The 21,998-nt window shown below is 33.8% G+C and overlaps 1 protein-coding gene across 3 annotated transcripts in view; it reads right to left on the bottom strand.

Moving 5' to 3' along the window:
- Positions 1-21,998, bottom strand: part of ADGRB3 (adhesion G protein-coupled receptor B3) — a 695,949-nt gene that overhangs the window by 401,567 nt on the left and 272,384 nt on the right. For all 3 annotated transcript variants that reach the window (XM_026507135.4, XM_048219740.2, XM_057303989.1), the window contains 2 exons: positions 16,064-16,225; positions 9,978-10,142 (listed from right to left, as the gene is read on the bottom strand). In XM_026507135.4, coding sequence (XP_026362920.3) covers positions 9,978-10,142; positions 16,064-16,225 — 327 coding nt within the window. The remainder of the gene's footprint in view (positions 1-9,977; positions 10,143-16,063; positions 16,226-21,998) is intronic.

Below are 21,998 nucleotides of genomic sequence, written 5' to 3'. Positions count from 1 at the left end.
ATAATTTGACAGGGTGTTGTATTATCGGTGAGGAATAAGAAAAGACCTTGCTGAAAAGAGATTAGGAAAAATGAGAATATTTGTGAAGTGTTTTGCTCAATAGGCTTTTCCTGAAAGAAGACTTTGCATCACCATTAGTAAAATAAATAAATAAATTAATTAAATATATAAATAACATTTTAAATTTATACATTTGTAGTATTAGTTGTTCAGTCCTTTCTCCCAGTGTATACATTTTATGTTTTGATTAAAGTTCAAGATTGAGTTGACATTAGACATCTGAGGGACCTTTTGAGGTTCATCATTACCATAAACATCAACAAAACATGTATTTTAGGTACATATGGTTTTGCTTATAAAGTTAGTTACAGAAAAGGTATAGCAATGAAACTGAAGACATATCAAGTGGATGGTTTTGGTGTTCTATTTTACACTGAGAATTAGAAGTTCCTTTTATTAAACATTAACTGCACCATTATGAAAGACTTGACAAAGTAACTGAGGAAAAAGAGGAAAACCCGATATTCCTTCAGAGTGATAAGTCAAAGTTACGGGAAAATGGAAAATTGAGAAGTTAGAACCAGAGAGGTATTTCAACTTAATTTAAAACACTAGACAACAGACATATATACATGAATGTCTTTTAGTGCCAAATGTGGGGCATTGTTTTATTTCCTTTTTTTTTTCAGTTTAATATCCTAGAATTTAAAAAAAAATCACTAATTGTGTTATTTTTAAGGACATCAGCCCCAAGACCTTTCAGGAAATGGTAGTGTTTTTTTACTGAATTAGGAAAAAGTGGAGGCTTTTTGAGAAGTGGAAGTTAAGAGTTCTGTCTTAGACATTTAAGCATTTCCAAGAAGGACATATGAATTCTATTTGAGGTATAAATGTTGAGATGTTTAAAAATAAAAATGATTTATCATATGATCATTTGATATATTTTTTATAACCATTTATCTAAGTACTATAAGAAATGAAGGGACTGTTGTTTGTTTATTTTTATCTGATGTTTAACTGGGAATCCTTCAGCCCTTGCATTCAGGTTTACTTTCCACTTGGTTAAATATGGAGACAACAGAGAAAATCAACCCTTCTCCCTACCATCCACCCACACTCGTACACCACAGACTTCCAGTATTTGTAAGAGATACACCCCAGAATCATTGCAAACCCAAAAATTTGAAAATACTTCAAAGCTTTCTTTCTAAAGCTGTATTCCTATTGAAAGATGATTAACATCTTGTCATTCGATCAGAACAGTGTTACCAATAAGTTGGGAAGATGGAAACATTCCAAACCTCTTCTTGGAGTCTTCTAATGCATTCAGAGGTAAAGATTTACAAGGAAGCTACACTGTGACTCTACTAGACTCTGGGAAAACTGTGGTGATAAAAACCCACCAAGCTCTGTTCTCGTGGAACATATACTCTGAGAGGGTGGTGGAGACAGATGACAAACATGTAAATAAATGAATGAACAAGAGAGTTTCGCCAGAAGTGTGATTAGGACAATGTGAAGAAAGACAGCAACGTGATAGGGTATGCTCAGCCATGCCTCTCAGAAAAAACACATTAGAGCTGATTCCTGAGTCACTAACAGGAGCCAGAAACGTGAAGATGTGTGAAAATCTCTACAGAGGAGCCAAGTCTTGAGGTCAAGAAAGTTTTGTGTATTCTAGTAAAGAGAAAAGGCTGGGGCTTGTGAGGATCACAAAAAGGGAGAAGTGGTAGGAGATGGACTCAATAGTGTGCAGAAGCCAAATCCATAGGGTCCTGTAGCCCGTGTGACCAAGTTAAGATCAGAAGCTGTAAGAGGATTTCAAAGTAAGGAAGTGATGTGACAGAATTTATACTTTAACAATTAAGTTTGCAGTTGTGATTAGAATGTATTGTACAGGGGCAAGAATCAGTATTGTAAGATGTCAGGGGACAATATGGTAGCCCAGCAGAGGTGATAGTGTCTTAGATCATGGTACCAGCAGCCAAGATAGAGAGAAGTGGATGGATTTGTGATATTTTCTAGACGTAGAGCTGATAGGTTGGTAGTGGGATATAGAAAACCAGAGAATCAAGGTTGACTTTTAGATTTCTGGCTTACTAAAAGGGTAAATGGTGGACCCTTTTACTGAACTGGGTTAGACCAGGATTCAAATAGGTCAGGGGGTATATAACCCTGAAATCAAAATGTCTATTTTGAAAACGTTGAATTCATAATGCCATTATAATCATAATTCAGGGAGTCCTACATTAAATTAATTTTGTTTGAAACTATGCCTCCAAAATGTGTTTGATATGTAATCATCCCTCCTTTCTTTTCCCTTCCCCCCCCCCTTTTTTGAGCACTGTTTGGTAAATATTGCATTAAAGTACATAATTTCTTCTATAATATGCAGCTAGGTTAAGATTTAACACCTTCTTAGACTTTTTCAATTTCTCTTCATTTCCATCATAAGCATTTGCAGTTGGATTTTTTTTATAGTGTCATTTTTTCAATTTAGAAACTCCAAATGCCTATTACTTTATGAACCATCCTACAAAGGTGACTAAGAATAGAGAATAATAAGGCTGTGTTTTGAAATTAGGAGAATGCTGAGAGATCAGCCTGTCTTACCATCATGCAATGTGCTTCCTTATACCACAATGTCACCCTGGTTACAGTTAAAGTTTTACTTCAGCAATGTGACACATTACTAGATTTTCTGGACCCAGAATAATTAAAACTGCAATGGCTAAATTGCTAGATTCCTAGGGTTTACTTTGTTATATGAACTTCCTCCTGCCATATATAGAGAGTTACAATTGTGTTCAACTGTCTGTCATGTACAGAGGCCAAAGTAAATTCTGTGGGACATTTTAATGAAAATATCATGTGTCAGTCAATTTTAACATCTTTACCAATAACTGGTGACAAGAAAGAATAGATTGAAGAACAACAGCCACAAGATAAAGCCATGAATATTTTGGATAATAAAACTATCATTTTGGCAACACTTTTGGGTTGATTATTGCTGATTGATGAAGCTATCTGTAAGGAGTTTGGGGAGAAGAATTCTGTCCTGTGGCATGAAGCTATCTGATTTAGTGATGGCAAATTTGGAGAGCTCAGATTTTTATTGAGTTGGGAGTTAACTGAGGGAACTGTAAAGAGCTCTTGACGGTGTAACACTGAAATATCAAAAGCCAACCTCTTGCTTTGGGCATACACTGGAGAGCATAAACCTGGTTCCCATTTGCCATTTTAAAATAAATCACAAAAGGGGGAAAATCAAAATGAAATATCATTTAAAAATTAGAATTAAAAATAGAAGTAAGTTATCGAGGTAAGGCTAAGAAGAATAAAATATAGTTGGGAAGTAAGTTAAAACAAAGTTTGCATGAAAAAAATTAAATAATAAAAGAAAGCAAGCCAAGATTAATAAAGATACAGTTTTTAAAAGATTCATAAACACTGGAAGATCACCAGAACAATGATAAAAATCTGAAATGACACAAAGTGAATACAACTGCCATACAATAGACCAGAAGGTTAAGAAGACAAATTGCAAATTAATTAAAGAACAGGTTAATGAGGTAGCATTTGAGCTTCAAATTATAACATTCTCATGCCGAGACAACCAGAGACTTTTGCACCAAGGTCAGGCAAATGTTTAGCATCTTCCTGCTCACTGTCCTCACTGAAAGGATTCCCTGCAGAGGGACTGTGGGCACATCACCCCTTCATACTTGCTGAGGAATCAAACTTTAGGTCCACGGGAGACTGAAGCCTCTTGCTCTAGATAACAAAGATATTTGGGTCCAGCTGTGGCTCCTGAGGACCTATCCTTGGGTGATTCATTCAATCTTCTTAGGTTTTGTAAGAGACTATGAATATACCTGAAAAATACAACCTAACAGGACCTCTCTACTGAGGCTCTGGATTCACAGGAATGCATTTCTCAAATGCAGGATTAACCAGTGAGACACAGTTCACAGACTGGCATGAGCCCTTATATATACTTCTCCCTAGTACAAAGTAGGCAGAAGTAATCTGAATGGACCGAGGTCAGGCCACCCCCAAATGTGCCACTTTGACATGTTGATTATTTTAAATAAAAGTTACTTAAGAAACAGCCAATGAAAAAAGAATACTATGCCCCTGCCCCTTGTCTCCAGAGAGCAAGAAGCAGATTTTCCAGGTGAAAGTTACCCTCCCTGTACTAGGAGGTAAAGAGACATCCTTATCACCAGAGATAGGAAATTTAGATCCTAGAAGGCTATATAAATAACTCCTGTTACTTTTTTCTAAGTTACTACCCTGGCCCACATTCTGTTCGGAATTCCATATTAATTGAAGCTCCCCAAATTAAGTTTTCTTCATTGTGTCACTTCCTCACAGATTTATTGTCTCTGTCTAAAAACTGCCTGCCTTGGTCATTTCTTTAGGTCTCAATTTCATTATTGGGCCTCTGTGCACACATAATAAAACTCTTGAGTTTTTGATTCTTAAACTAGCTGGAAGTCTTTGAAGGGTAGAAGGGAAATTTAAAGTCCTCCTCTACAAATCTCTTTGAGTCTAGGATTAAGGATGTTCATAAGAAACAGAGCTCAAAAACTATCATAATATCCTGAATTTACCTATTTCTTCCAAATCCTTTACTTTTATTTTATTTTTTAAAAGATTTTATTTATTTATTTGTCAGAGAGAGAGAGAAAGAGCACAAGCCGGAAGAGCAGCAGGCAGAGGAGCTCCTCAGCAAGGAGCCCGACGTGGGGCTCAATCCCAGGACCCTGGGATCATGACCTGAGCTGAAGGGGAAGAGGCTTAACAAACTGAGCCACCCAGGTGTCCCAGCCAAATCCTTTCCTTTTAAAGTAATATTATCATAAAAATCATGATAAACATCCTCCACTTTATGTTGTTTTTTACTTTTCAAGACTCTTTCACCTAATTTTAATCATGTAACAATTCTCTGATAGAGCAGGTAATAGACACTGGCTCCATTTTACAAATGAGAAAATTGAGGCACAGAGAAGATGACTACGTTGCTTGAGTAAATATTTATAATTAAAGATTGGGACTGAACATTAATCCGTGTCTTCTGAATTCCAGACCGCTGTGTTTGCCACTGAATCATTACATTAAACTCATTTATATTTATTTCAGCCTGTAAGTGAAAACTAGTTTGACAATAATTCTTTCATTTCTTTTAGTCTTCAATCTGTCACTCAATTACTACTTATCCCTATACTCTATATTATTTGCACTTTACTATAAGAACTATAACAAAGAGAACCAAACGGAATCATTGGTTCCTTCCATCTTTCAACTAGCAGAGAAAAAAAATTGTATATATACACACACACATATATATACACATATATATACATATATACACACACATATATACATATATCTAAAGTAACATACTACAAAGAAAATTACTATAAACCTCGAGGCTTTGAACTAAGAATTTAAGATTTTATTTTCCCTAAAGAACTTAATTTTGGAAAAGGCTATATCAATTTTATTTGGGGAATATACATCTATATAATTTTAAGAGAGGGTCTACCTAGAAAATGGAAATATTTCATTATGTCTAACACTTTTCTTTCTCTATTCGAATATTAACAAAAATCTAAAACATTGAAAACAGAAGCAGGTAAATTGATTAAATCACCCTAGATGAGGAATCACCATCAAGGTGACATCCAGGAACTGATCTGACACAGCTAGACTCAGTGCTGTTAGCTGCTTGCTTGGTGCTCACAGTGAGGCTATGTTATCTCCTGTTGGATCTAAGACCATCATAGAGAACATTAGCAACAGACAAGGTCACTCTGAGACTGTGATCAAGTGAGATAAAATGAAACACGGTCACAGCACAACCCACAAAGTTTCAAACATTCTCTTCTCTCAGCTAATATGAGTGACTGCCACTTGTTCACCAATTACAGAAAGTTTTCTCTCCTCCTGGAAAATTCATTAAAATACTCAATCGTAGATTTTTCCCCATCCAGACATTCTTAAAACCAGAGCAAAGCCCCATTTCCTAAAAACCTCCTTGAAATCACCCAAAACAAGTCCAACCCTTAATAAGTCTTCTTAACACCTTCTTACTGAGATGCCCCACAGTTCCCTATCTTAATTTCCCCTCAAAGCCAAGAGTAATGAATCCAACTTGCTCAAGTACAAGTGTCATCCCAATGGACTTTGACTATAGGGTGCCGACATAATAATAATACCCATACTTATACACCGTTTGTTGTTTACCAAGTTATCTCCCTTACAGCATCTCACAAGGTCCTCTCACAGTCCTGTGAAGCGGGTGTGCTATTGTGCCCATTTTACAGATGAAGAGACTAAGCATCAGAGGAGGAACACAGATATTAAAAGGTGATACCTAAATTTAAATAAGTGTTCTCTTGTGGAAGTCCAAGTTCCACCACACCAGATCAATGTATTATTAAATATACCCAGAAAATGTCCTGTAATTTTTTGGGGGGATGAGAACTAAAATTTTGGATATATCCATCAAGAAAATCCATTCAATAGTAATGTATTGGATTCTGTTAGTACAAAGTTGCACAGAGAGATAAATAGGCAATTAAAGACAATTTCCTCACACATACTAATTAACACTACAATGAATCTGATGTTTGGGGATTGCGATGGAAAATCAGAGAAAAGAGATAACATGGACTTCCAGAAATTCTGTTTTGCGAGATAAGAAAAACAGACCACAAGTACCATTGGACATATACATACATACACACACCCTTCTGTAATATCACATTTAATTATTAGTATAAATGAGAAAGGGAGGAAAATGGGGTAACATTATGTTTACAGTTAGTGAATGAGTCATAGTGGATCCCTCTTGTTGCTCTATATCTTTCTCTCACCTCCCTTCATCAACACTGGTATCTGTTCTTAGACATGATACACATTAGGAAGTGATAACTTATACTAGGAAATACCATACCTACCCTTTCCTTTCTTTCCTCTCTCCTTATATGGATCCCAGGCAGATAGCTTTCCCTCACCTCAAAAGAAGTGGGAGAAAGTTGGACATTGACTAAGGAAAGTATCTGATGAAAGTAGGATATCATCTACTTTTAAGTTGATGTCAAAATTTGCATAAATAAAACATGTTTCATTATTTGCTGTGAACAATACATATCAGCCCTACGTAGCATCCCTTTCATTGCAGTGGTTACATGTATTTCTTAAAAGCATGACACTGGATGCTGTTCCGATGTGATTCCACACTAAAATATCACCGCCCATTACCACAAGCCACACGGTCAGAGCTTGTAAAGTTGCTGAGTTGAGACCAAATTTGTTTTAATTGTTTCTTCTGTTCTCCTCTGGTCTCCACTTGACAATTGGCCTAGACAAGGGGAACCAAGTGTATAGGTCTTGGCCCATTTTCTTCATTACTGATATACTGCCTATCGCAGCTTTACTCCTTGGATGTTGTCCCCGGGATCTCAGGTTGGATGGCTCCAAGAAATGTAGGCTGAAGTCACTGAGATTTCAAATTATCCCCACTCACTGGAGTGTTTATATGTGTTTATCAGAACTGCATTCAACTTTTCACAGGCTTATGTCTGAATCCTCTGAAGAGATTACAAATTTCTTGAGATCGGGGACTATATATTCTTCTCAGTTGTGTCTTACATCTTGTCCACACATGATGATGTTTTTATATATAGTGAAGGCACCTGAGTTTAGCTATAAAACAGTTAGTTTTAAGGAGAATTCCAAATGTTTGCACTGAATAAATCCTACACATTTCAAAGGCATTATGTCAAAATGTTTGGTATAAAACCTTTTTTTTTTTTTTTAAATCATAGCCATTAAAATTCCCTTTGAAAGAGTAAAGAAATTAGTATACAACATGGTAACAGTTTTATATCTTTTATGATAAAACTAAATTCAAGAATGGAAATAGTAGTCAGAAACAATGCATAATAAAGTTATTAGGTACCCAATATATATCCATAATGCTCACCTATGAGAGAATATGAGTTAGGCCAGTTTTACAAATAATATAAACATAACTTTCCAAAATTAAAGAAAGACCTATACAAAAGAAAGACCTAATTTTAATGGTCTTAGAGTGATTCCAATGACAGCATAATACTTTACAACACAACTAGCTTGAAAACACATGTGGTTACTACTTCAGTGATAAAACAATCATATCAACTGAGAAAAATGAGTTTTCTTATCTGAATTCCTACAACTTAGCATCCCTATCTCTTGACCCCTAGGCATTTTACTCCTAGAAAGTTCATAGAAAGTAGACTATGAGAAACACAGTTGATAACATTTTAACTGATCAGTTCCATTTTTATCTTTACACCAATGGGGATTAACGGAGGTAAAAGAAGTAATAAAAACTAATATATTAAAAGGGAGTCTACAGTTAGCTATTATTTTTCATTTCCCCACATTATCTATTTTTTCACATTCCATGGACAAATAAGAATGAACTATATTTGACTTTCTGTAAATACCATAGCTCAGTAGTTTAAAAAATTCTAAAATTTGTATAAGCTTGCCCAAATCTTTGGAAAAAAGGCAGGGCATTAATATATATATGTGCTTGTCTGTATGTTTATAGAGAGATAGAAATAACAGAACATAATTGACTTCATAAATAGATTTTCTGGGGGTGATTTGCAAATAAGGAATCACAATTTTGACTCCCTAATATTCATAATTACATGAATATTGAACTGTACAAGTTATATTCATAATTCATAGAATTCATAAAATTCTAGGAGTAAATATAACTACCACATCTTTAAAAGTATATTCCTGATATAGGAACCTAGTAGTCTTTCTCTGAAGTAAAAGGGAATAAGCTCGTGAGATGACTGTTACTTATCTACATTTTGGATGATTTTCGCAGTATCAAAATGTTTTAGATACTTAAAATTTCCAGAGAAACTGAATCATTGCTTCATGACATAGGATATTACCTTGGGGAATTGAGATTACAAATGGGACTGAATGTGAGCTGGATAATGTGTTTGGAGCACATTACCAGGATCTCAGCTACGTTGCTTGCATGCAGAATGGGCCAACGAAAAAGTCTCCCAAGGAGTAGACAATGGTTATTTATATCAGTCTTTACCATTCTGGCCTTTGCCATTTCCCACTCATGTCTATCTCTACCTCTAAAATGTGCCTTGGCTAGTTCCTGGGAGATTCTATCATTTCTTTGTGTGTATTTTCTCTCCTAAGTTGCAAGCTCCTTGAATTGAAGATCAGTCTTTTTCATTTTTTAGGTATTTGTTTTATGTTTGACTGTTTCAACAACCTAAATAACAGCATTATAAAGACTTCTATCCATAATAATGGTGAAGTTATCAAGTTCAGGTAAAATAGCATTGAAACATTTTAAAGGAAACTAAAATTTAGGATTACAAATATACTCTATGAACAGACTATATAGTCTTCATAATCACATGAAGTTATATGTCATTTATGAGCTAACCATCTTATGCATCTAACAGTGAATCTATAAAGCCTGTTTTCCTAACAAATATCTATCATTTCTATACATGATCAGCGGTGAATCCCCACTCCTTAACTGAGTGAGTATGAGACAATGACATCAAAAGGACTGCCTCTACAACAGTCTCTAGTTATAGTATCAAGGCAATAGTCAAGTCTTTGGGGCTCCTTATAATTTCTCTAGGAAGGAAAACGAGTATGGATAAAATCTTAGTGGAAAGAATTAATATACATATTTATAGAAACCGAAGAAAGGTGAGTTTGGTACTCAGTCAAGGAACTACTATAAACCATTGCATATGATAGAATAAAGGAAAGTACCCAGTTTTAAGCAAGAAATAGTAACCAAAGGACACATTTTCCAATGTGACTGAATAAAGGTTGTACTCGTAATATTTCCTACGTGTACCAGGGACCACATACAGAGGACACAAATACAAAGTTCACCAAATGCAGAATATGCTCACCTGGGCACAAAGCAATATTACAAGGCTTATGATGTGTTTCAGGTCCTTCACACGGCCTTCCTCCATACTGAGGAGGTGTGCACGACCTTGTTCTTGTTCTTTGGCCTCGACCACATGTAAATGAACATAAACTCCATGGTGACCACTCCTCCCAAACTCCATGTACTGTAATAAAGCAAAGAAGCTTCAACAACAAAAGCAGAGAGGTAAAGTCAAAGTTTTTTTTCTTAATTTTAAAGAAAAAAAATCATCAAATAGACAGTATGAAGATATTTTAACAGCTCAGTTAACATTCTTATTTGCCAAAAAATGCAAAGGTTAGTTTGAAAATTCATTAAAATAATGCAAAATGACATGTACTTTTTTTCCCCTGTATTCGAACAGCTATTTGTCATAAACTTTAAATGTGTTCTTATTTTAATGGCAATGCACCTCTCTCCCTCATAGTAAAACAGTCATGAGTTATTTTTAAATAAAAGTAATATAAACATAAGGTAGTATAGAAAACTAAATTTCTTATAACAGATATGATCTTCTAGCGTTAAGTTTGCATTTAAATACATAAGGGCCAACTTAATTCTTAAAATTTCAAGCCTAATGACTTTGATGTCAAAAATTTAAAAAAAATCTGAAAGTTAATGGTACATATTTTAAATAGTTTATTAGCTTGACATTTTAGAAAATAAATGTATTTTTGCCATTTAAAAAATGTGGGTGTTTAAAGTCACTGTCTTTGAATAAGACAGAAATTTCAAAAACTCTATTCGCATAAGATTCTCCTCTTTGCCCTCTTTTAAAATGAGTGGCAATATGAAGATTTCTTTCTTCTTGCAATAACTTCATGCACTGGAAATCCTCCTAATAAATAAAAGTTTCTAGAGAAACAAATGATCTAATTGGGATTATTCCTAACATAAGTATACATACACCAATACTTCAATTATGCCATTACAATGGATTCAAACTAATCAGAAATATTAACATAATTTGTGCTCCCTCCATAAGAGCCACTATGAATACATATTGACATCTTTTGCATAAAGTCTATTTGAGTTTAAAATTTAGATCCCTTCTTTGCCACAATCAAATCACCAATCTCATCCCAATTTTTAATATTTGGGATAGTAAGGACTAGCACTCCATAGGTAATACAAATAAAAGGAAGCTGGGCAAAATGTGCTCTTTGGCTCAAAAGCTCTTATCTTGGTGTTGAACCTCTGGTCTTAGTATGCTCGTAGAAGTTCATGAGGAGAAGACTGATAGGACAACCACTAGAATGAGAAGGGGGAGTAGAAATTTAGAATGGATGATGAAAAAGATTTCACTTTCTCCTCAACATCGGTAGGGGTAAGCAGGATCCATATAAAGTGTCACAGGTGTTATGCGAGTAAATATAGTATAGCTAGAATATTTTGCATGTATATGCAAACCAACTTGCTACTTTAAAAACACGTACATGATACCTTAATTATGAGGCACCCCATTCTCTTCTATTTATGCTATTGAGTTGACCGAACTGGTTGTGAAAATATATTGAAATATTGAAAAAGTTAGCCAAATTTGTGTAATACTCAGTGAAAAATTCTTCAGGTTTCTGAGAAAGTTGCTGGAAAATATATTTTTAAAATATTACATAGAAAAAAAGTAAGAGAATGAAAGAAATTAATATGTTCACAGTTTTCTCATTTAAGTTTGGAAAACCAAAGCCACTCTGTATCTATTGGCATAAGATTAAATACTGAGTCTGTATTTAACTCTAAGGAAAAATATATGCATATACGTATATTTACATATAGGTATATATGATCAATGAAAGCAAAATATTTTAAAAATATTATATATGAATGTATTTTGTCATATAAAACATATATCTTTAATTAATTTTTGCATTTATTTTTAATTACCAAGATTTCTCCATTTAAAAACTAAATTTTCTTCCCCTATTGTCTACATAAAGGGTTAATAGATCATATTGCATTCATATTGCTGGTTCTGCTAATTTTCTCCTCAATCAAATCACATTGCTCTGTATTCGTTGAACAAAGCTTTAAAAAAAGCTGCTAAATTGGCAGATTTTTCTCTATTAATCTTAAAGAAATGTTGATTAATCTTGACGGTTTAGTTAAATAATGAAGTTGGATTCCTCTCAAAAGTATATTACTCCCTATTTTTTAACACTCTTAATTGTTCCATGGTGAAATTTCATGACTCCTCCACATCATTTAAAAAAAGTAAATTAAAAAATATTCCTTTAAAAAAAAGAATCAAAATTATTAATAATAGTTTATTTTAGATATTATTGAATTAGTTGGAAATTATAACACATATAATTTAATAGATGCTATTCATAAGATTTATGTTAAAGAATAAAGATATTTGTATTTTAGTGGCAAATTGTTATATAAATTCTTTTACCTTGCAAGTAAAGTATGAAAATCTGTAAATAATCTAGTTCATTTGGAAAATGTGCCTAATAAAATCAAGAAACTTAAATCAAATTAATCAAGTTTTATAATTTTCTTCTTTGCTTAGACACTAGCTATAGTATCACATCCCTACTCTGTGCTATCTAAAGATGAAATGAGGAATACACAATCTACAAATTATATTACTACCAGATTTTGAAATAAGCATACAAATTACCTTATAATTTACATTGGGACTTATAATATAACTCTTTTAAGTGAAAGGTTTTTTTCTTAAGAAATATGTAGATGTGGATACTGTAACATTTACCAAAAAAAAAAAAAAAAAAAAAAAATCAAAACCATTCCTTAGCCCAAATAAACTTCTAAAGGTTTAGAAGACATATAGAGTAAACCAGTGGTTCTCAACCAGGGGCAATTTTGCCCCCCAGGGGACATTTGGCAATGTCCAGAGAAATTTTTGATTGTCACAGCTCAGGGGAAGGAGGAACACTACTGGCATCCAAGAATGCTCAGGCCAGCCTCCCACAACAAAGATTTATCCATGTCAAAATGTCAATAGTACCGAGGTTGAGAAACCCTGGAAGAGATCATAAAACTGTAAGTCAGAAACCAGGACAGTAAAAACACAATTTAATGTAACTCTCTACTTTCTCAATTTACTTGCTATTTAACCCTATCATTTTCTGCTCTGAGTAATAAGAATTTTTGAAGAGACTATAATGTCAAAGCAACAATTTGCAAAAGGCTGTATGTCTTAGGATCCATATTAGAAGTAACACATTATTATGCAATTTAATTAAGAAAACCCTTCTTTTGAAATTAGGATAATATGGGTGAAAGGCAACTAATTTATAACACTATTGATTAGGCTTTAGTAGGGCAAATAAATACAAGCTCAAATTCTATCATTCCATATATTTTATGGAAAGTGGCTTTGACATTCATTTTGTCCTTGTGTCATTTTCATTAATTAAATGCCAAACACACTTAAATATCCATAGTGTGACAACTAGGTTATTGATTTCTGAGCTAATTTTCTTCTTGGGAATTTAAGGTATTATTTTAGAAAGATATTTACACTGTTTAGATACTATTTAAGTTTTTAAATTCACTTTTGGTTACTGTTTTCATGACATATTATATCCAAAAAGTACATATTTACCACCATGGCAACTAACTAAACAAAATATTTCATAACGAATACAATAACCATGTAAAAGATATCCCAACTTCCTATAATGAAATACTTATTCTATATTTTTAAAATAACGAAGCTGCTAAATTAGTGTTCGGTTTTAGAAAATCAAAAAGAAACCAACAAAACTCTCCATTCTCTTAAATTCAACATCTGAACTATAACAATGATTAAAAGACACATTTTTCTTATCGTCAGCACTATTTAACCAAATTTAGAAAGACAAACGTACAGTCTACGAAGGTGAAGAGGAACTAATGATCAGTGTGTCTTTCTTCAGTAGGTATAATGGTAGGAGGTTTAAGAAATTGAAGAAAAACTTTACAATCAGAATATTATTCAGTTTTCTAAACATCAGACACAGAGTGAAAGGGAGAGCACTCTGGTCCCACTACAGATGCTCTCCTTGCCCAGTGAAGGGATTAATCAGCAGTCTCTGGCAGAAAGATGGAAGTTTCCATATGTCAACCATATGACTGTGCATAACGAGTGGCTGGAAGTAAGCACTGAATGGAGAATTGTGGAGAACACTTGAGCACCCTCTCAGACTTCCACTTGGGGATCCATTTGCCATTAGACTCTACCCTTGTATGTTGAAGGGAACTTGAGTTTTCAGAAGGATGCTAACAAGATAAATGTATATATCAAGCACAGCTTAATTCTCTATTGACACTTTTCTCATTGCCCAGGACAGAAAGCTTGATACTGTAGCTAGGGGCCAGCTTTATATATGAGAAAATGTACTCTACCCACTCCAGCTGAAAACCCACATTTACTCATGAGGTCATTTTAGCTACAAAATTAAGAAATTTGGTAATTCTGAAAACCTTCAGCTCATTTTTTCTTGCCTAACAGACCTAGAGTCTGTTTGCTCTCTAACCCCTGGTTTTGGCATCTTTTTTCATTGTCCTCCCCTTCCATGACCTCCATAAGCATTTTTTCCCTCTGATTTTTTTTTTTTCACTTGATGTTCCTTCTCATCTAGTTTAATTCCCACTGACTCTCATTGGTTTTTCTTGCTTTCAGTGGAAATTATTGTTGCTCTTGCTAATTCTGTCTTCCCTTCCTCATAGTTTTCTGCCCTGTTTAGCTTTTACTTCTACCTTAATCTGCTGCTCTGTTTCTCCCAATTCCATTATAAAGGGATTTCCCATCTCAGGCATCAGCTCTCCTCCACGTTCTGCCCACCACTTCCTTTCCCTTTAGTTTCTTCCAAATTGTCTTGTCTTTTATTGTGACAAAAAAAATACATAACAGAAAACGTATCATCTAAACTATTTTAAGTGTACAATTCAGTAGTGTTAAATATATTCCCATTGTTGTAAAACAGGACTCCAGAACTTACTCATTTTGCAAATCAAAACCCTGTACCCATTAAACAGCAACTCCTCCAGACTGTCTTTTAATGGGTTGCCCTTGCTTATTCTGCTGGGAAATTGGGACTGTCCCTGCCCTTCTCCCATGCTACCTACTCTCTATTCTTACTTTTAGCAACTGCAAAATCAGCCATGTCTGGAAATGGAAGTCATCAGAAAACTTTTACGCACAATTTAGCAAATGAAGAGGTGCTGTACTGCCAATCCCTCTCTTTATGCCCACCCCCTTTGGAGGCCAAATGGTGGATGCAAGCCCAGCATCAACTGCAATGGTCAATAAGTTTGCATCACCCATCCACCAAATAGTTGAACAGAAATATAAACCTGGAGATTCACAATATCATGTACTTTGGACTTAGTGAAAGGAAGCCCAAATTCCTTTTAGTGCTCATTTTTTCCATCAAAGTCAGTAATTTAAGAAGAAATGCCTGTAATATGCGTGTAGGCCTCAAATGAGAACAAAATCTTGAAGTCACCTGGAAAATCTCACCCTACCTGGGCAAGTCACTGTGCTGTGCTCCACTTAACACTGAAGATTTTTTTCTCCATTAACGACTTTAAAGTTTACAATGCAGTGGATGGCTTGGATGAGGACAGTCACTTGAATGAAATAAATTAACAGAATGTCCTTTGGTCAGGGGAACTATTTTCTCTGATAGAGCCAAGTAAGTAAAAGGAAAACAGCTAACTGCTTTAAAGACTGTATCAAGCACTGCCTTAACCAATGGGTACAGATCACATTCCCAGTATGCCTGCAAGATTACGTTTCCTCAAGCATTCAACTGGACATTTTTGCCACCTGAAATAAGGAAAGCTATTATAATCGTAAATACTATTAGAAGCAGATACAGAAATTTCAAGCGTATAGTTGCAGTGGGTAGGGGAGTCATTTATGTAATTTCCTGACTACTCTGAAAGCAGAAATCATCACATATATGACAAAATTTCACAGCTGAATATGAGTTAAACTTATCCACTTTAATTAAAACGCCTATACCCAATTCATATGAAAATAACAAATCTTTCCAAATGCGTAGCATGACACAATTCAATAACATCCACAGTTGTAGTTGCTGCTAACACTACCTGGACAGAGGGCAGTGTTATTGCAAACCCTTGATTCTCTTAATGGGCCGCTGCAGTGTGTCCCGTAAGGTGATACACAAGTTCTGGTTCGCACCTGCGACCCTTGACCACAAGTAACTGAGCATGTGCTCCACTGGGACCACTCTTCCACACCAGATTCACCTGTGTGCAAGACAACAAATAAACATGAAATACTGCTTTGAATATTCATTTACTAAGCATCATACCAAACTGACATTATGACATGCAAGGATAATTTAAATGTAAAAATATGACATTACATCAAAAGGTACAAGAAAACATTTCAGAGAAAAATACATTTAAAGGGAGATACATATGACACTGATGCGAGGTCCAAGTTTCTTATAACCTTGTCGGCAAAACTACTCTTCACAATGACGCTGTGCTACAGACACAATGAAGGGACCAGTCAGCATTTTTCAACGATGATTGCTGAAGGGATTCTCTTCAGGCCGATCTAAAACTTTGTCCTTTGGATGGGAGAGGAAGCAAAATGTATTGCTAAACTTACTCGGGCTTTGGTGAGTGGGAATATATTGATGTATGCTTCTTCCCTAACCCTTTGTTGCCTAGCGGCCTCCTTTCTAATGCTGGACAAGGCGGAGTCCTGGGAGTTTGGGGAGATCTAATTTTTACTGTGTTAAACACTGACACATATTTATAATTTATTCCTAGTGCAATTCTTACTTTTTCATCCTATGACAGCTATTTATTTTGTGATAATTCTTCTGCTCACAATTTCCCTCATGATCTAGAGGAGTGAGTTTTGCTCAAAATGAAGGAAAATTTCTCTATGATTTCTATTAATTTATTCAAAATAGGGCCCTAAAAAGCCAATGATTGTCTGAATTCATTAATTTTCTCAGAGTAAGCATCACACTAAAATTACGTCTAGTTTCTATTATTATCTAAGTCATGTCCCAAAAAGACTTAAAGTCAAGAATTCCTAAGACCATCACGATGGACTTCTGATTCTATTCTGGCATCATGTTCAGGATAGATTTTTAACACTGATTTGAAAACTTGCAGTTGCTTTTCCCCAAATACAAAATTGGGGCATTTAACTGCTAGCAGGAAGAGCTTAAGTTACTTATTTCGTTGTGGGAAAGGTTTGCAGGTGAACTGTTTCTGAATACTTTGTATCGCTGATTATATAAACCAAGGAATGATTTATATTTTATAAGTTCTGTTTAGAATTTGCCTTTGGAATAGAATTCAAAAAATAGAATATGATAATCTATTTGTCCATCTTTCTTTCTTTTGAAAGGTTAGTAAATGACTTAGAAACTACTTGCAGTGCTACTCAAGACAGCTGGTCCATAGACAGTACTCCAGGACAGAAGGAGGTTGAACCAGAATGTAACTCAACTTGCTGATTTCTTCACTGAGAATTTCTTTCTTCCCAAAGAAACAAACAAGAAAGTTAGCTGAAATAAAACATGTGCTTGATAAAGTCGTTGAATTTACATTCTGGTATAAGCTTCTTATCTCCTCAGGGGCCCATAAAAACTAAGCATAAGTCCAGCAGTCACAATTTGGGTAGCACCATTATAACGATTTGCTCTTATCTTGGTCTGCATTTATGCACCTAGAGGCATAGCTTATAAGGCATTTATGACTAGATATATAACATAAGGGCAGAAACAGTGGTAACTGGGATGATGTATTACATTAAATAGGACTTTTTTTCAGTGTTGGATCAGTGTTTGTCCTGAAAGTCCTCTGTAGATTACCCTTGATTATTTTAGTCTTTTTGGCCTTCACCAATTTATATTTAACTACTTCATAAAAATGTTATTGGATGACCATTTGAATAATATTTAAAGTCAGGCCTCATAATTTGTTCTTTTACATTAAAGAATACTCTAAAAATTAAAAATCATTATTCTAGAACCCCATAATATGGCAATGGTTAAAAAATATCCACACATATAGGTGTATACGAACATATATGTATTTAGGGATGAAGAATTTAAGCGTAAGGTTAGGAAAAATATAATGCAAAGCTTTTTCTTTTGATATTTCAACCAGTGTTGTGACGAGAGTAAGTGAAGTAGAAATATTATGGTTGTATGTTATTAATTAAGAGCTAGAAAACCTTGAACAACGTAAATTCTATAAGTAAAATGATAAAGGTTATGCATAAAGTTGTTATATTTTTCCACAAAAGCAGTCCTCTCGGCCTCGCATTGTTATGATGGAATTAAAAATGTTTTTATTAAATTGAGCAATGAATCAGGATCAAGATCTATTTTTAAATGTATTTCTGTACAAATATTAAAAAATCTGGGCTGCTTCTGAACGTATACTGTAATGATGTTCGACAGGCTAAGCAGTGATGCGTAGATCATAAGAGATTGGTAATTAGTGCTCAGAATTGGCCTTCTTCACTCGCTCAAATTGATGGTTCATTTTGTTGATCAAAAACAAAATAAATAAATGGATAAAATATATATTGGCTTTCACATTATGAATCAAATTTTGCCACTCAAATACCAGCCTACCTACCAAAATGACCTCATTATATCTCAAACGGTATAGTTTCAAGTGACATTTCCACTAACTAGTTATGATTTCCTTGCTGTCACTTCATTCCGAAAACTGTGAAGACTATTCAGGTCAAGCACTTTGGGTGACTGTGAGAAATAGCTCATATACTTTGTAAGAAAGATATGTATATTTTCAAAAACTCACTGATAGTAAAATAGTTAAGTATAATACAAAGTACACTATTTTTAATCTGTGTGTCTTTGGAGATAGCACAAACTACTCTGGTTCCTTAACTTGTGCCAGAGAAGGCATGTGAAACACGGTGTAGAACACTCCAGTGTCTGAGGCACTATTAAGGCTCTTTATCCTGACGCGAAACATGAAAGGGGATTGGAAAAGCACTGTAATTAAAGTCAGAGGACCTGTGTTTGATGGGAAGCTACTGAATATTAGTTCTGTGACCTTGAAAAAGTCACTTTATTTCTCTGAACCTCTCAATAAAATGGGTAATACATCTACCTCAAAATGCATGTTGTGAGGATTAAATGAGATAATGTGTGAGTGTATTTTAAATTATAAAAAATATTAATATAAATTTTTGCAAGTATGTTAAAATGATTAAATTAGAAACATATTTTTAATTTTATATTTCTGTTTTAGATAACATGCTATACTTTACAAATATAGGCTATTTTCCCCCACTGGAATACAGGACCACTTTTCTAAACATGTTTATAAGATCATTTGATGACTATGGTGTTAAAAAGCACCAAGTGCAATTAAATTGTCTTAAGCCATCTTTTGGCATCTAATTTGGATGTCTCTATTAAATGTCTGTATCTTAACACTTCATTTCATTTCTCTTTACCATAAATATAAATTGTGTCTTAGGCTCTAAAGAAGTATGCATTTATACTTAAACTAGCTTATCTCAGTTATTGGACTGACCAAAATGATTAAGTTCTTTTGATAAAGTAACATTATTTTGCCAAATGTTCCTCTTTTAAAAACCATTTCCACTCACGGTATTACTTTATAGAAAGCTCACTTTTCAGATACAAGGTTTACTGATCATTTTGGTTGAAGAGGCCAGGTTATTCATTTTGAGAAGTAATTCTTAATTATAAAGGCTTAGAGGTTTTGCTTTGTTTTCCCTCAAGACTAATATAAAAGACATAATGTCTTCCATCATTCGATTTTACCTCTATTGCATTTTTCTTCATTCTCAAATTAATATTAGCAAATGTTTATCATTGTTTATATGTAACACCAATTTCCTGGTTTGAAAGACCAATATCAAAGTTTTATAAGTAAACCTTAACCTTTGTAAGATTTTATTATGTGACACTTAGTTGCACTTACTCAGACTAACTACCTTAACACCTAAAGAAAGTATAATCTCAGAAAATATTGAAGGGGAAAAAACAGCCCCTCTCTTTTTAACTTTATAATTGCCTGGTGTCAAATTACATATTTTAAAAAACATTTAAAATAATGCAGTTTTCCAGTCTTTTATCAGTATTGTAATAATTTAAATTTAAAATAAGTATTACATGTGTTTTTATATTTACCTAAACTCTTTTTGCTTTAAAATAAAATAATAAATATTTATTACACATCAATTCAAACATCTAATCGATATTTTCAGAACTTTAATTTTTCATTGCCTTTTCTAAATCATTGTCAACAATATAAGGAAATGGTTTTAATGCTCCTCATGGATCTATTTAATAAGTGTTTCATCTACTTTACCAAATCAAGTGTTATTATATTTTAGATACAAAGCAATGCTTGAAAAAGAACCAGTAAATGAAAACAGAAATTAGTAATTTCTCACTAAGAGAACATCATGTTCCCTGTGATTCGAATTTGCAAAAAAGGTTTTGGCTGAGAACTGAATTCTCTTGGTTTATGTCACAGGCAAATGCAAAAACTGAATTTATACAAAAGCTCCTGGCCAAATTGCATAATATTTATGCATCAACTAATTTTACCACATTATTGGGAATTTAAAACTACCGCTCACCATTTCACTCCCAAGTAAGCCCACTTTTAATAAATTTCAGCAAGACAATGACTGCCACTTCTTGTGCAAAAAGGAAAAACATCTCTGATATTGCAGAAATGTCCTATGAGATGCGCTGGAAGGAGGCTGAGTGGTCAGCCCATGCCCTATGCCTCTAGTTAAAGTCAAATATTCCCCAATCTCTGGTCAGTGCTTGAGACTTTTTGCTCCGGGTAAGGGAGAAAATTACATTTAATAATTTGAAAATTTACCTGACCCTGGCAATGCACTTTTGGACCTGTTTGAACAAATAGTAAAAATATGTCACATTTTGTTAAATAGGAAGCTGCACCAAAAGCAATCCAGATAAGCAAGTTTTCTTCATTTCTGGGTCTGGCTGCAACATATATATTAAAAAAAGCTAAAAATATGTCCTTAATGCAGAAGTTATTGTAAACATTGTTCTTGTTTTGAAGAATTCTTTGACCTACTATACTACTCACCAAGGGCACAATCCATTAAGAGTATTTGCATTTTAAGTTGTAGATTCAAATTTAATGTTCAGAGTAAATATCCTAAGAAAATGTAAACTAAAGGAAATATTCATTTTTCAAGAGAATTTCATCAAAATCAGTCCATGTCATGTCAACAAGCTGATCAAGTACTGAAACTTCAATATTAATGGTAAAACAGATCATCCTGATTGGAACGTATAAAAATTTATAAAGACATAGATAAACCTGTTAGTTTGCAATTTCCTGAAATAAAAGTGACAGCTGAAAATGTTCATAACACAGTTTAAATACATTTTCATCGAAGAATGTACTACATGCAATGTAAACAGATGGAATTATAGCCCATTTATTATGATGAACCAACATATGAATGCATTTAATTGTGCTATATACATACATATATATATATATATATATTTCCCCCCCAAGGGAGGTATTTGAAAGTAATCTAATTAGTTTAGGATTAAAAATTTTACAAACCAGAAAGTGATTTTTGTTGATATTTAATGTTTGGGATGTATTAAAGCTTACTAATAAAGACTGTCAATTTTTTATTATTTAGCATATATAGCAAAACTCTCTTTTCAAATAAAAAAATTCTGAAAAAAGTTTCTAATTTACATACATTTTATTTTTAATATTTATATGATGTACGACTTTTGAAAAAATACTCGACATCTTACTGCTAAATTAAATTTCATCATTTAAAGTCCTATTTAAAATTCTCCTTCTGAAAAGTCCTATAATAATCAATTATTGACAAAGTAACTGTTGGCTTTCTTTAAAAGTTTAAGGATACAATTTAAGAAGTTAATTGACATAAGTAAATAAGAATATGTAAATCTTAAATGTCCCATACTGAAAGCAAAATAAACCTTACACATGTTTTTGGTGCACTTTTCAA

This window comes from Ursus arctos, unplaced genomic scaffold, assembly GCF_023065955.2.
Source record: "Ursus arctos isolate Adak ecotype North America unplaced genomic scaffold, UrsArc2.0 scaffold_29, whole genome shotgun sequence".
Lineage (NCBI taxonomy): Eukaryota > Metazoa > Chordata > Mammalia > Carnivora > Ursidae > Ursus > Ursus arctos.
The sequence above is the reverse complement of the archived record's forward strand: the minus strand, read 5'-3'. Positions and strand labels throughout refer to the sequence as shown.